The sequence below is a fragment of the Triticum urartu genome, chromosome 6A (genome assembly GCF_056163025.1).
Source record: "Triticum urartu cultivar PI428250 chromosome 6A, HENAU_Tu73, whole genome shotgun sequence".
In the NCBI taxonomy this organism is placed as follows: domain Eukaryota; kingdom Viridiplantae; phylum Streptophyta; class Magnoliopsida; order Poales; family Poaceae; genus Triticum; species Triticum urartu.
Window position 1 is genome coordinate 32,395,228 of NC_141878.1, and position 16,776 is coordinate 32,412,003.

General features: G+C 43.8%; 2 protein-coding genes across 2 annotated transcripts; one reads left to right on the plus strand and one right to left on the minus strand.

Moving 5' to 3' along the window:
• The first annotated feature begins 2,516 nt into the window (after positions 1-2,516).
• On the plus strand, positions 2,517-6,519 carry LOC147963541 (uncharacterized). The gene is made up of 2 exons (XM_087531303.1): positions 2,517-3,360; positions 3,971-6,519. Exons 1-2 carry the CDS (start codon positions 2,517-2,519, stop codon positions 6,517-6,519), a joined length of 3,393 nt encoding a protein of 1,130 aa, XP_087387429.1.
• A 509-nt stretch (positions 6,520-7,028) lies between these two features.
• Positions 7,029-12,663, minus strand: LOC147963542 (uncharacterized). Its single transcript, XM_087529611.1, has 6 exons — positions 11,389-12,663; positions 8,727-9,637; positions 8,312-8,480; positions 8,128-8,211; positions 7,311-7,573; positions 7,029-7,197 (listed from the first exon to the last, which is right to left on the minus strand). Exons 1-6 carry the CDS (start codon positions 12,661-12,663, stop codon positions 7,029-7,031), a joined length of 2,871 nt encoding a protein of 956 aa, XP_087385737.1.
• Positions 12,664-16,776: the final 4,113 nt, after the last annotated feature.

Here is a 16,776-nt window from a genome sequence, read left to right on the forward strand (position 1 = left end):
CCAATAGTGGTGGTCATAAGTTGACATATTTCTTGTAGTGTCCGTTGGCGCTCAGTCATCGGTGATTTGGATCACGACGAGTACGACTCCATCAACCCCGTTCTCTTGAACGCTTCCGCTCGCGATCTACAAGGGTATGTAGATGCACTCCTCTCTCTCGTTGTTAGATGACTCCATAGATTGATCTTGGTGATGCGTAGAAAATTATAAAATTCTGCTACGTTCCCCAACACCCTCTCCCTCTGGCACGCGAGGGGGGCATCGGTGCTTGTATGGACGCGTTCGCACCAGGTACGTTCGCAGCAAACGGGTGGGTTTGTCTTATGTGGCAACTGAGAGTGCTTCAGGATTCATGTCTTTGACCCAACAACTGTTCGCTAGGAATGTCTAAAAAATCTGATGCTCACCAGTTAGCATTTCCCTACTAAAAAGGTAATTCACTTCCACCTATTTGTCTATAAAAGGACATAAACAATACTCCCTCCATTTCATTTTACTCCATGTATAAAATTTGTTTGAGGTAAGGACGCGTCTAGGGAGCAGCCGGGTGTTCCCTAGTGTTTCCTGGCAGCCACCCAGAAAAGGTAATTTTCTGTCCCCCCTGTCCAGGATAGGAAAGTACCTGGCCCCCGCTCCCGATTCCCGCAGCCACCCATCGAGCGGGCAAAACACCTGGTCCTCCCCTTTGCCCGATCCCTCCCCCACCCCTGCGCATCATCTTTTCTCCTTCCTCCTTTCTCCTCACCTAACCCCCAGCCCCATCTTCTTCTCTCCCAAGCAAAGAAGGACAGCACGCCCCTTCCCCTCACCACTTCCAGATCCAAGAAAACCTTCACAGCCCTCCAATGGCGGCTCCATTGATGTTTCTTCTCTAGGCGCCTGGTTCCTAATTGCCTTGCAAAAGGCAAAAAGGTCAGATTTGGCTCATCTTTCAGATCCCCCTCCTCTTTCCCCATGATTTGTACAAGGCTTCAGATGTGCAAAACATTGTGTAAAAAAGATGTGATGTTAAGCATGTTTAGTCTGCTGTTTGGGCAAGTTTCAGCCCCCTGATTTGGGCAAATTTAGTCTGATGTTAAGCATCATATTTCTTCCCAGTTTTCAAAATCTATTTGCAAATCTGTTGCATATGAACACATTTATAAATCTGTAGGCAAGTGCTGATAGTAAATGCTGACAAAAAAATTAGGAAAATATAATGCCTTGAGCAAGAAAAACAACTGAGCACTTATAAGAGGATGAGAAACAAACAGATCATGATCTTTCTGACGTGTTCCGGTTCTATTAATTGCTTAAAATAGTGCAAAAATAAACATTCTGTTTGAGCAAAAATAGTGCTATAATGAGGCAACTAAGTATATGTCTGCACAAAACTTTGAAAACTTATGCCATGGCAAAACATGAACACTTTTGAAACTTATAAGACAATGAATACTGACATCAATATGGCTTATTGGAGCAACTTACAAAAATAGGATTAAGCAAAACAGCATAATGATGTCAAGGCAACTCTTGAAGAAACTAGAAAAATATTCCTCTTGGACATTTGTTTCCATTATTCCTTGGTTACGATAGTGAAAACACACTAGAAGAAATAAATGTAACTGAAATTGCAACTAAAAAACAAAGAGACAGTTGCGTAGTACAATTTACCTTTGTTGTATCATATCCTTCATCATGATCCAAGAAAAGTTGGAAAGTTGCCAGGATACAGTTGCAAAATTATTAGTATTTCATCCTGCAAAAGAAGGAAAAAGCCAACAAAAAAATCCATATACCAACAACTATCTCAGCTGCGAAACATTACTTCAAAACATACTGAGCATATCCAAAGACACACAAACTTGCTGCTGTAAAAGATGAAACCTAAAAATGTCAACTTAAGTTCTTTCTAACACACAAACATAAGTACTGAAAGCAGAAATAGTCTGAATATAAAAGAGCAATCATGCCCATAATTCTAACTCAAGTTTTTCCTAACACTAAACATGCTCTAATCTCTCTGAATTGGGAGTGAATTCCATTCTGAAGACACTTCAAAAGTAGCACTTCTATGGCAGTATGCTTGCTTCGCCAAAATCAAATGTTGCCGGCGTTTAAAGAAAAACAAAATAAGAAAATATATTATGAAACACAAAAAACAAAAAGCCTATGTTATGTTTAATATGTACAAACATGGTTCATTCAGGCAAGCTCCATGCATATCCTGAAAATAATATATTGCCTGACATATATAGTTTGACTTGCCTGATTATATGGTTTGGGTTGCCTGATAGTGCACTTTGAATTGCCTGGTTATGTTCAACTGCTATCTTGTGAATCTGGTGTGCTTGCGTTGCTGTGTTGTTTGCTTGCTTGAGTTTAGTGTGGTACTAGCTTGCCTCAACAACGTAAAAATTGCTTTGGTGGGTGGGTGAGCTATTGGCTTGCCTGTATTTACTGTGCTACTTGCTTCCATCCCTCTGCTGACTTGCTTTACTTTTTCCCATATTCTCAATAAATAAAACAGGTTGACAATGATTGATCTGAATGAAGAACCAGCTGAAAATAATGATGATCCATTGTACTGTACACAACATGGTGCTGGAAATGCAGAATTTGTGGCGGAATCACCTAATCCCCCTATCATCCAAAGAGTCGATGGTGCTGCTACAGAAGCAATGGAGACAGATGGGCAGTCAAGTCATGGGGGGCGTGCTCCGGGCAGTACACAAGTACCTGCAGCTATAGCAACTGGGAGTGATGCTCATACCCTTGATGGCATAGGTGCTGCAGGTGATACCGGTGGCACTATTGGTAATGGTTTGGGTGCTGAAAATGATGATGAAGCTTGGTCACAGCCCAAGGAGCCTTACGTGGGCATGAGGTTCGACACTTTGGAAGATACCAAGGTGCATTACAATGCATATTCCTTGCAAATGGGGTTTTCAATCAAAATGAATAGTTCAAGGAAGGATCTCAAAACAGGGGAGTTGATAAAACAACAGTTTGTTTGCAACAAGTTTCGAAAGCCTGATGTTGATGACGGAGGGGCAGAAAAGATTCCCATGCTAGATGACATTGTTGAGAAAGAAAAAAATGATAATGAAGATGAGGCTATTGTCTTTCTTGATGATGATAGTAAAGGCAAAAAGAGGAGCAAGAAACGAAAAAGAGATAAAATTGTGCAAAGTGGTTGCAAAGCTAAGATGATTGTGAAGGTAATAGATGGCAGATGGGAAGTGATCTACTTTGTTAGCGAGCACAACCATCCGTTGGTTGACAAGCCATGTTTGACTAAGTATTTGCGATCACACCAAGGGATCCTGCCGGAAGAAAGGGCCTTCCTTACTCATCTTCATAACTGCAATTTAACTACAGGTATTGAACCACACCCACCTCCCCCCTATCTTCTAACTTTAAGAACCTGCACATGCCTACTGGTTGTGTGTTTCTTAGCCTATCAACAAGTACCTGTTTTTGCTTGAACCATGTCACTGATTTGCTTCAAACAAATGCCTTAGTTGCTTGATAGTGCCACTAAATTGCTTACAACAGTAGAAAAAAGAAATAAATTGCCTGATTTGTTTCTGGATGCTGGAGTTGCCTAATGTTTACCTGTTTGTTGCTCAATGCAAAGTTTCCTGCTTGCCTAGTTTTTTTATAAAACAAATTTGGTGTTGAATGTGAACTTGCCTATGGTTAGTCTCTTTGTAGCTAAAATGTACAATAGTACTTGTTTCTGGATAGGGTCAACTTGCCTATGATTGAAATTTGTATTGCTTGCTAAATGCATAGTTACCCCCTGGTTTGTTTTGTGTATTTTGCTCATGTGTTGCCTGGGGCATATGGTTGTAGTTGCTTGTATAGCTTCATGAATTGCCCAAACTTTGCATTTGAGTTGCCTTGCTGAAAACAGAAAAGAAACTATTTTTGGCACTGTTTTTGTGTAGAAGAAGGATTGACCACCATTGTGACTTCATGTCAACAGGTCGTATGATGCACATCATGTCAGATTTCTATGGGACAGAACTCATTGTACCTTATGGCACTAAACACATTACAAACCTCAAGACGCTCTTTAACAAGGATGATACAAAAGAAGGGGATATGATAGAGACAGTTGCTTACTTTAAAGATCAACAGAGAGAGGATCCAAATTTTTTTTACAAGATAAAATATGATGAGGAAGACAGGGTTGAGAATATTTTCTGGGTCGATGGTGCAGCAAGGAAGGCGTACGTGGAATCTTATCATGATTGTATCTCCTTTGACACAACGTATATGACTAACATGTACAACATGCCCTTTGCACCATTCATTGGGATTAACAGGCATGGGCAGTCGTTCATGTTGGGTTGTGGCTTTGTTAGGCAAGAGTTGGCATCGAGCTTTGATTGGCTATTCCAGACCTTCCTTGAGGCAATGCATAATGTAGCACCCACCAACATCATAACCGACCAAGACATCGCAATGGCACAGTCAATTAAAAAGATCTTTCCTACAAGTGTGCACCGCTGTTGCCGCTGGCATATTATGAAAAAATCACAAGAAAAGCTTGGAGCATTGCTGGGGCGAAACCCTGGCTTGTCCAAAGATTTCAACAACTGTGTTGACTTCAGCTTGATGCCGGAAGAATTTGAGGCAAGGTGGTGTGAGCTGATGATGAAGTATGAGGCTATGACTGACTCCCACTTCGAGAATCTATACAAGTACAGAGAGACATGGGTGCCCTGCTACTTCAAGCATCAATTCTTCCCTTTCTTGCAGTCAACTCAACGCAGCGAGGGGTTCAACGCTGTCCTTAAGCGATATGTGAACCCACACAAGTCCATTTTGAACTTTGTGAAGCAATATCAGAAAATCCAAACACACATACTAGTCCGGGAGGGTTCAAAAGACTACAGGACAGGACATTTACAGACTGGAATGTGGTCATCTTACCCAATAGAGAAGCAGGCGTACGGTTCGTATACTAGGGACTTGTACGAGAAGTTTCGCGATGAGTTTCAATTGACTACAAGGTACAATGTGCGACCACATGGTGAAAACTTGTATGAGGTTTACCCCAATCAAGAGTGGGTTGCCAAATATGGTTCTAGGGGCTATTTTGTCACGGTGGAAGCTAGTGCTGGAGACTACAAATATGACTGCTGCAAGATTGAGAGGGACGGCATGCTTTGCTGCCATATCTTGAAAGTTTTCAACCAACTTGGTGTTGATGAAATCCCAGCGCAGTACATACTTAGAAGGTGGACACCTATGGCAATTCCCAACGCACCCCCTGTTGTTGAAGAGCAACCTGATGAGATGCCACCACAATCGAAAAAGGAACTCAGGCATGCAAATTTGATGATGGATTTTGGTAGTCTTGCCCGAGTTGCTAGTGCGTCAGATGCTGCGACGGATATTGTAAAGAAACATATGCGTGGTGCGCGTCATGAAATCAAAAATCTCAACATGTCAAAGAAGAAGAAACCGGCAGCACCAACAAGTGGGCCCTCTGATGGTCCTCCACCATCAGCTGATGGTTCTGCACCACAACCGAGTAACTCTCAGGCAACTGGTGGCCCTGCGGTGCGTCCTGGAGGGCCTTCACAAGCCCCTTCTGGACCTGGGCAGCAGAGACCTGCTTCTGCGCCACCACCAAGAAACACTCAGGCAACTAGTGGCCCTGCGGTGCGTCCTGATGAACATGCACAAACCTCTTCTGGACCTAGGCAGCAGCGACCTGCTTCTGCAACGCGGAGAAAAAATGCACCAAACCTAACTGGCAACTCTATGAGTGAGGATGGACACCAACAGACAGCATTCGGGGGTGCAGCGATGCAAAAAAGGGCTGTACCACTACCCATGAGCCCTCCCACACAAGGCTGCTGGCCTGTACAGCAACTGTCAGGATATGTGCCACTGAATAGTGGAGCAGCACCGCACCTTTCAAGGGGCTCAACAATGACAAGGCCTGTGCAAGCGCTAAGAGGAGCTGCGCCACAACTTTTGATGGATACGGCACTAGCAAGAGGGCCTGCGCGACCTCCTATGGGTCCTAGACCAGCAATTTGGCCTGCACCACAAACTATGGGGGCTATACAACCACCGCGGGGGCCTAACGCAGCAAACACAACCTATGTGGCTGGTCCTGGACTGGCACCATTGCCTGCATCAACAGCAACACTGGATGGCTGGATTGGGCAGCATCCAGAGTCTTCAACAACACAACAAGAAAATGCCAATGCAATTTCATCTCCTACTGCGCAAGCTCCTGGTGGATATGCGCACCAACCGCTCAGTATGGCATCTCTACATGCAGCTGTTGCAGCCGCACAAGGTACTACGATGGTTGAACCACAGTTTGGAAGACCTGCTACCACACTTGGCCCTGCAATTCCTAGAGACCCTCCAAAATCAACAACAAAAGGGAGGGCAAAGTCAAAAAGAATTCAATCAGCACTTGAGCTGCATCCGAAGAGAAAGAACAAGTGCGGCTATTGTGGTTCTTTTAACCACAATGGTGCAAGCTGCCCGACCAGATTGGTGTAATGGTCACACAGTGACCAGATGGCTGAAAAAGATGTGTCGAATGACATTGATGAGTTAAACTATTTGTGGGTCTGTATGTTTGAACATCCTAAACTATTATTTATGGTTTACGGTTTCTTGTGGCTGACTTGCCTGGTTATAAGTTTTGAGTTGCCTGGTTATAAGTTTTGAGTTGCCTGTTGTGTGATTTGAATTGCCCCGCAAACACCCTTGCCCTCCCCATAATAGTCGAAAACTTACACACATAAGATTCTGCAATGCTATAAAATGCAACAATTCCCTGGTTATGTAATGATCATACTATTTGTCTTTCATTTGTCTTTATGTGGGTTCTTCTGAATAACTTGCCTCAAAATAAAGCTTAAATTGCCTGTTTATGCAATAGAATTGCCTGGTCCAAGTTGTTATACAGGCAACTCCTCCCCCGGCACTCCAAAATTCACAAAAGAGCAAAAAGAAACAACACATGCATTTTACATGGATGTTGCGTGGGGGGAGAAAAAACTGACCTATGCTAACTTGAGTATGGTTTTCCATGGAGCATTGTTGTTGGCATTGTCAACCCACGTGTTAGTCAATTGTTTCCTGATGCTTGGAATATCCTCAGCTGTGAAATTTGGAACAGCCCTTGCCTCCCAACCGTTTGCTATCGTCAGAGCAAAAACACCACAGTCGAACCTAAACAAAAAATTGAAAAAAAGAACTGGATGCTTACTCTATGTAGTATTGTGTCGCTTGTAAAAAACTGAACAAGACCATAGTTAATATGTGAAAAAGAAGTGGATGCTTACTCATTATTTTGTTTTGGAACGTCGATGTTGGTAAGCCCAAACTCATCCAGCGAGACGCGAGAACTGGCGTAATGCTCTTCCCATAGAGACCGAAAACTTGCAACCATCTTCCTTGCGCAAACATCTAAAGACTTGTTTTTGAGCGTCCTCCAAGAATCAAGAGTTTCAAAACGTCGATCTCTTATGTTCACGTTAAAAATCCAGTAATGATTGCCTATTTTAGGTTTTATCTTGTTGATGTTCTCTAACACTGGGAACATAATCTGTTAGAAAATGCACAGGAAAGAAGAAACTGTTAGAAAATGCACACTAGTACAAAAATTGGGTTAGTAGAAAAAATACAATACTAGAAACTGGATTGAAGAAGCAAAAAATGCACATGCTAGTTTTGTGCTAGTGTGAGTAACTTGACAAAAACAGAAAATGCATTATCTGCTTGTGTGAGCAACCAGGCAAAAATGCACAGGCAATTTGTGCAAAAAATGTAAGCAACTTGCCACATAAAAGCAATTAAGAAGATGCAAAAATGCACATGCCAGTTTTGGACTAGTGTGAGTAATTTGCCAAAAACAGAAGATGCATAGGCAACTTATCTACTTGTGTAAGCAACCAGCCAAAAATGCACAGGCAAGTTGTGCAAAAAATGTAAGCAACTTGGCACATAGAAGCAATTTTCATGAGTGTAGTCAACTTGCCCACCACACAACCCACCCCCACCCCCCTAAGAAATATTTACATTTGTGTGAGCAAAAGTTTTAGCTTAAAAAGTCATATATAAAAAATGCATTGGTAAAAAGTAAAGGAACCATTAACTTACCATGTCTTTACGGTCCAAGCGATTCGACTTCTTGAACCGGGAAATGAGCTCCTTGCCATTCAATTCCATGTTTAGCATCTGAACCTGATGTAAAAAAAATACAGACATGAACATGACCTTTTATGAAAAAAATAAAAAGAAAAAAACGCAAAACTACACTATTAGTTGGTTCGCGTTTTCTTACCGAGAACCTGACGGGCATCACGAGCTTCTTTGAGTCTGGTGGCAAGTTCATCATTATATTCTGTATACCAACTTCCATTACATGGCTCAAGACAAAACCTTCCTTCTTCATTGAGTTTGCGAGCTCCCTCACCGTGACAAAGTATTTGCCATATTCAATTACCCTTACGCTGCATGGGAAGAAAAAAGAGGCATTCAGCTCACAAAATCATTCCATGAATTGCCTACCACCATTTCAACTCAGGGAAAACACATAGGGGCATGGCATATCAAAGGATAAACTACTTCAAAAAATAAGAATTTCACACTAAGCCAAGTTGCCTGATTCTATAAATGGCTTGCTTGTAAACACAGTTTGAATTGCCTGGATAACATGACAGACCTTGCCTGGGGGAAAGTGTGATATACTGTCATACCTGGTATCCACATCTGGTGACTCTTCTTCATTAATTCTTCCATGCAAAATAACTGATGCATATAATCTATTTGCTTCGGGTTTGGACATGTAGACTTTCTTCTCATTATAGTCAATGAAAGGTGACCTCTTGCAAGGAGGTGGCTTGATAATTCTTCTCTCGAATTGATGTGGATGCATCTCTCCTGAACTACTAATGCTGTAAACCTTGCTGCCTGACCCCACTTCTCCTTGGTTGGAACTTTTTTCAGGTGTTTGGTACGCATTTCCTTCTGCTTGAACACATGGTTCATCCATGCCTTCACCGTCCAACAGATAATCATCATTGATTATATCGATGATTGGATGGTTATGTATTGGGAGTTCCTTGAACTCATGCTCTGTAAATGTGCTTGACCCAACATGTTGATGTGTTGTGTTGTCTGCAGATCTTGTGTGCAAATCATCTATGCCTAGATCGAAACTTGGTGCTGGGCAGTACTCTCTGAAAAAGTCATTTGATCTTTCGGTGTCCCTTTTCTCAAAATGTTGTTTATCTTTATTCGCTGAGCTGTGATTTGTGGAGTTGGATTGGGCATTCTTGCTGTTTGGATCAACACACCTTGCAAACAGCTCACTCACATCTAGAACATTGATTTCTAGTGCATTGGTTGTCTTCCCACTAACACGCATGAATTCATGGTACCTCTCCTCCACATGAGAGAAATGGGAAGTGTTCCCCTGGCCAGTTGCTTCTACTGCTTCTGGAACACTTGTGGCCTCAGGTTGGGCAAGTACAGTTGAGCAGGCAGGCAATTTCCCTAGGGCTCTTAGCAACTTTTGTTCCAGACTTTTTCCCATGGTTAGAGCTTCAGTCAGGTCTTGTATCCTATTCATCTCTGTACATGACACCGGAGGGATGTTCTCTTTCTCCTTTTTGTTGTTGGGGAACGTAGTAATTTCAAAAAAATTCCTACGCACACGCAAGATCATGGTGATGCATAGCAACGAAGGACAGAGTATGATCTACGTACCCTTGTAGATCGCAACGGAAGCGTTGACACAACATAGAGGAAGTAGTCGTACGTCTTCTTCCCGATCCGACGGATCCAAGCACCGTTACTCCGGCACCTCCGAGTTCTTAGCACACGTACAGCTCGATGACGATCCCCGTGCTCCAATCCAGCAAAGCTTCGGGGAGGAGTTCCGTCAGCACGACAGCGTGGTGACGATCTTGATGTTCTACCGACGCAAGGCTTCGCCTAAGCACTACAACGATATGATCGAGGTGGAATATGGTGGCAGGGGGCACCGCACATGGCTAAGGAACGATCTCAATGATCAACTTGTGTGTCTAGAGGTGCCCCCTGCCTCCGTATATAAAGGAGCCAAGGGGGAGGGGGCCGCCGGCCAGGAGGAGGGCGCAAGAGGAGTCCTACTCCTACCGGGAGTAGGACTCCCCCCAATCCTAGTTGGACTAGGATTCCCTGGGGGGAAAGAGAGAGAGAGGGGGGCCGGCCACCTTTCCTAGTCCTAATAGGACTAGGGGAGGGGGGAGGTGCGCGGCCACCTTGGGCTGCTCCTTTCTCCTCTCCACTAAAGCCCATTAAGGCCCATATGGCTCCCGGGGGGTTCCGGTAACCTCCCGGTACTCCGGTAAAATCCCGATTTCACCCGGAACACTTCCGATATCCAAATATAGGCTTCCAATATATCAATCTTTATGTCTCGACCATTTTGAGACTCCTCGTCATGTCCATGATCACATCCGGGACTCCGAACTAACTTCGGTACATCAAAATGCATAAACTCATAAAAACTGTCATCGTAACGTTAAGCGTGCGGACCCTACGGTTCGAGAACAATGTAGACATGACTGAGACACATCTCTGGTCAGTAACCAATAGCGGGACCTGGATGCCCATATTGGCTCCTACATATTCTACAAAGATCTTTTATCGGTCAGACCGCATAACAACATACGTTGTTCCCTTTGTCATCGATATGTTACTTGCCCGAGATTCGATCGTCGGTATCCAATACCTAGTTCAATCTCGTTACCGGCAAGTCTCTTTACTCGTTCCGTAATACATCATTTCACAACTAACATATTAGTTGCAGTGCTTGCAAGGCTTATGTGATGTGCATTACCGAGAGGGCCCAGAGATACCTCTCCGACAATCGGAGTGACAAATCCTAATCTCGAAATACGCCAACCCAACATCTACCTTTGGAGACACCTGTAGTACTCCTTTATAATCACCCAGTTACATTGTGACGTTTGGTAGCACCCAAAGTGTTCCTCCGGCAAACGGGAGTTGCATAATCTCATAGTCATGGGAACATGTATAAGCCATGAAGAAAGCAATAGCAACATACTAAACGATCGGGTGCTAAGCTAATGGAATGGGTCATGTCAATCAGATCATTCAACTAATGATGTGATCTCGTTAATCAAATAACAACTCTTTGTTCATGGTTAGGAAACATAACCATCTTTGATTAACGAGCTAGTCAAGTAGAGGCATACTAGTGACACTCTGTTTGTCTATGTATTCACACATGTATTATGTTTCCAGTTAATACAATTCTAGCATGAATAATAAACATTTATCATGATATAAGGAAATAAATAATAACTTTATTATTGCCTCTAGGGCATATTTCCTTCATTTGTGTCCTGCATGATTTAATGGCGCAGCCTCGGGTGTTGCGTTGAAGTCTTGCACCTTGGCCCTCTGGATACCATTGGCTGACTGCATCACATTTCCCCGAGACAGAGGAGGCACTTGACCATTTAAGTCACCTAGTGGTTGTGTTCTGCTGTGGTTTCCTGTGCTTACTAGCACTGTGGGTCCCTTCTTGAGTTGAACTGGCCTTACTTTTGTGGGGTCCAGTGTTTCCTCTGCAGAACTTGCCTGAAAAACAGCTGGTCTTGCTTCCTCCTTAGACTGAGTTGCCAGAATATGTGATCCACTTGCTTGACATTGGGAATGAAAATTACCCGACTGCTTTGAATCTACTCCTGTAGGTACTGCCTCATCTCCAACTTTGCTGCACAGGGGTGCTGCTGAGCTTGATGGTGTACTCTTTACCACCTGTGTTTTGGCATTCCCATGGATTGCCTCTTTTGTTTCAGAAAATGCATGTTGTTGCTGCTGTGGAGGACCAGATTTTTTCATGGCTGACTGCCTTGACTTTCCCCCTTGGCCGTAACCGGGATTTTCGGCACGATATGCCTGCGGATGAATTGCTGTTTCATTCATCACAGATGGCTCCAATACAAAACTAACAGTTTTCTTCATCTTCTTTGATGGCGGGAGTGGTGGTAGTTGGTTTCGACAAGCAGTCTTCTGTTCTGTAGGTTCATTTAGAGCACCAAGTTCTCTCATTATTTTCTGCCGAGTCGCCTTTGGACATATTTGCTTGGGGTTGAATGTGAAGACCATATCCAAATCTTCCCCCCTCAACAACTCTTTGAACATCCTCCTCGCTTCGGTTGCCATGGATATGTGATCAATATCCAACATTTCTTTCACTTCGAAAACAGGGAAGCGTGGTTTTGGGGAAACAGCAGTTTTGAATTCTGTCATCACAAGGTCTCTGATAGATATCCTATCTGCCTCATCCAATCCTTTTGCCTTTCTGTCCCTCTTCTTTTCAATCAGAAATTGCAGCGTGCATTGTTCATTATCATCGCTGCTTGCATTTTCAACTGCGGGATCCCCGTCCCGATCGGAGCCACCATTGCTACCTGAACCACCGTTGCCACCTCCGCTGTCATCCTCATCATCTTCATCCTGCTTCCCCTGCCCATCATCTTCCTTGTCTTTGTCATCCCCATCGCCTTCTTCATCGTCATCGTCCTCCTTTCCTTCGTCATCTTCTTTTTCGTCGTCCTCTTCTTCTTCATCATCATCATTGTCCTCGTTCCCCTCAGTTCTGTCTTTACCTCCCATCTCAGCACTTGCCCCCTCGTGGTGATCAACCGTTTGTCATGCTCCCTGGCTACTTGATTTCCCCTGAACTCCACTTGATCCATCATGACCGTCATCGCTGTCTGAACTGCCATCGGTGTCGCTTTCATCACTACCTTCATCCCTGCCATCTCCCTCACTTTCATTGTCGGCTGCCTCGCTGTCGTCGCTGTCAGAATTAAACGACTCCTCCTCACTTGGTAAGCTGTCTCTTCTGGCTGGTACTCGCTTGCCCCTTCTGTTAGACCGCCGCCTGCTTGTCTCTGCAGTAGTAGGATCTGCCTCCTTTGTCCCCCATTCATCATCATCTATCTTCCCAACCCCAGTCACGAGCTTCCCAACTGCATGTGAAATTACAGAACACATGTCGTGCACCAACTCTGTGAGCTTCTTTTGCTTCTGTAAAACATAAAAGTGGATGGTAGAGAACATGATAAGTACATATCTTCTATTGAAGATTCTGAAAAAATGGTTGAATGTACAAATGGCGATAAAAAGGGGAACAACAGTGAGAGGAAAAAACAAGTACTAGATAAACTTACTGATTTGTCATATGACTTGGGCAATCTTGCGGGAACAAATTTGGTGATGTGGTCCATACTGCCAAACAAGCTATCATCCGCACACCGGGAAAACTCCGTCTTGAGCTGGTGGTTTTATAGCCAAAGAAGATTAAAAAAACTATGAGTGACAACAATTCTGGCACTCCCATACCAAAAAAGACCTGAGAAAAATGAAGGAAAATAGTACTACTAATAGTCTGAAAATTCCTGCAACCATTATGCCACTTCCCTCCTGTTGCCTACTATTAGTTGATACTGTAATCAACAAAAAATGAAGAACTAGTATGCAAGTTGCTAGTTTCCAGAACATAAGTTGCTTGTGTTGTTGTGTAAATTTGCTACTTTTCAACATGTAAATTGCTCAGACAAAAAAAAGAGCTAAAAAATGTACTACAGAAGCTACTATTAAATACAAGAACAAAACAAATCCTTCCTGTGAACATTATCCAACTGTGTGCATGGCAAACGAGAGAAGGTTCGATTAAGTCTGATAACTACTTGGGCATACTTGAAAAAATATGTATGTCACTTGCCCAAAAAGATACATTACCTTGCTTGCTCTTTGAAAGTGAATTGCCTACTCTAAAAAAATGGTAGCGTTTCCTAAAAACAATATGACAATGATATGTATACTAAAACAGAAAAATTCAGTTACCCGCAATTGGACATATTCTCCTGGAGCCTTCCTATCCTTCTTGATAACTCTGGAGATTAAATCTGAATTCCAAACTGAAACCCTTGGTACCAAGTTCGGGATTGGCTCATAAACATCCAGAGAGTCTAGGTACAGCAGCTGCATAGAGACACGGAGAAAGATCAAAAAGTTTAAGTTAGCTAATGATTGCAATAAGAAAAGAGAAGGTAAGTAAACAAAAGGATGCTTGAAAAAACAAAACAGCTTGAAGCACTTACAACAAGGTGGAAAACACAACAACAAACAGCCTTCTTGTTGGCACGCCCCGAAGTGAACGCAAGCTTTAATTGATCAACAACAAACTGGCATATATTGGTTTCCGTTATTCCATTGACATCCATGACCGCCGGGAAGCTCTTTGGGGAAATACTCAAACTAGTTGAAGGGGCAAGGAAGCATGAAAAACAAGAGCTAGCCAAACGCGGACAAAATCATCATCATGAGATCCTCCCATGTCAACGATCATCTTGCACCATTCTGTGAGGGTTGGGGAGTTCTTGGATGTGATGTTGTAAATACTGTACATTGCCTTTGTGATTTCAGGCCGATTCTCGAAGCACACCTTCCTGCCCCTGTTGGGCAAACCCCATATCCTACGGACACTTGCGGCATCTACAGGAATCTTCCCCCTTTCTGAAATGACTATATGCGAAATCTCCGGGTCGTAATGCTTCATTATCCACTGGCTAAGATCTCCGGGCATGCTACTCGCTACAAGGTCCAAAATGCCACCAAATTCTTTTCCAATGATGACACCCTTTTGGTCAGGAACCAAGTCCTTGTTCAACTTGAAGAGCCTTGCAGGGGATGCCCTGTTCCTACGACCCTATTGCGCATAAGGAAAAAACAGAAACAGGGGATTAGCAAAAAAGAAAAAAGGTTCATCACAACATAGGCAACTTAGGCAGCATTGCTGGGCAGCTGCTCAGTGAAACTGAGGCAACTATGCAAAATACCTCAGTTCCTCCCGTCTTCTGGCGTTTTGCTTTTGGAGGCTGCTCGACGTCTGCACCTTCAACATTTTTATTCCCAGCATCTGCAGCTTGGCTCTCATTACTATTCTCATTACTAATGATATCATCAGGGCGCTTCCCCCGTGAAACAACTGTCTTAGTTCTCATACGCTTGTACCCAGTTATTGGTGCACTGCTCCGTGGCTGGGAGATGGAAACCACATAAATCAATAAAAAAAATGAAAAAAAACAAACTCTGTTATGTACAGGAAGAACATAAAAACTTCTTGAGCATGTGCACACCTGTGCTTGATGCTCTTCATTCCCATGAGATGCAAGGTCGTCATGACTTGATCCAGCAGGTCCATCCTGTTTAGACTTATGACTTGTCCCAGCCATCTATTTTCTGCTGCATATTTAAAGGACAAAACAGTGAGATTCATCATAAAAACACATTAGAAAATGATTCTGAAAGAACTCTATATCATCCAACGAATTTTGTTTGACTAAATTCTTACTGAACTTAACAAACAGCAACTTACAAAAAGTGGGCAGTGAAAAGGGTTGTAAACTATCTGATTTTCACTATGTTACAACTATCCTATAATTGGCCCTATTACCCTACCTCTACATGTCCTACAAAATCTGAAACAAATAAAGGCACATAGAACAGAAAATCACAGAATGAATCCTCGTGAAATGCTTAAAACTGTCCTACAAATAGCCCTATTAACCTCCCTCTACTGGATTACTTCCTACCTCACACACACACACACACAAGTCACATGTGCATTTTCCATTGCTAAATCAATACTTTCCTGCACTGAAAATCAAAACACACCGTCAAACCCATCTTCGTAGGCAACACATGGTCCATATCAGGCAAGTCACTCGCAAAAACAAGGGCAACATTAACATGAGAGAGGCATTGTTGTCCTACAATACAATAAACCAAAAACACACTTTCAAAACACCTTCATAGGCGACACGTGAACCATGTCAGGCAAGTCACTCACAATACAGGGGCAACATTGACATGAGAGAAGCATTACTGTCCTACGCTAAATGAAAACACACTGTCAAAAACACCTGCGCAGGCAACATATCAACCATATTAGGCAAGTCACTCACAAAACAAAGGCAACATTGACATGAGAGAAGCATTATTCTCGTACACTAAATCAAAAACACTGTCAAAACACCTGCGCAGGCAACACATGAACCATTTTCAGGCAAGTCAGTCGCTAATCAGGATCGACCTCGACATCTACAACACCAGAAATCTACAGCCCCAAGGCTTGCCTTCGAAACCTACGAATCCCAGTTCACCAGTAGCCTAGGAACACGAAATGCCCCGTGTCGTCGTCCATCTCCAAATTAACAAGTGCTCCAAACAATTTCTACCATCTGCTACTCGATTTCATCAACTTAGTGGAGTGGACAGTCGACCCGCCGCGATTCGGCAGCGCGGAGACCCGTCGACGTGCGCCGTTCCTCCTCTGTCCGCGGCGGAGCGGCAGAGCGCATCGATTTGGTGTTCCTAAACGCGGATGACCGGAAGAGATCGACAGGCATACAAGGGATTCGCCGCGATTTTGCCCTTCTGCGCCAACAGAACAACGGCCGCGCACGCCGTTCCTCCTCTGCCGAGTCTCCGGTGCTGCTCCTTCTGACGCCGCCAGCAGCGCGTCGTCTCTCCTCGGTCGCGTCTCCGCCGCTGCACCGCCTTCATGCCGCGCCCGCTGTCCCGCCCTCGCTCCGGCGGAAGACAACCGCCGAATCGCCGACACGCCGCCGGCTGCTCTCGCGCTGGATTTGGGGGAGGAGTTGGGGGGATTGGAACGAGATCCGCTCCGCTATGAGGGGCAGTTTCGAATGGGAGAGG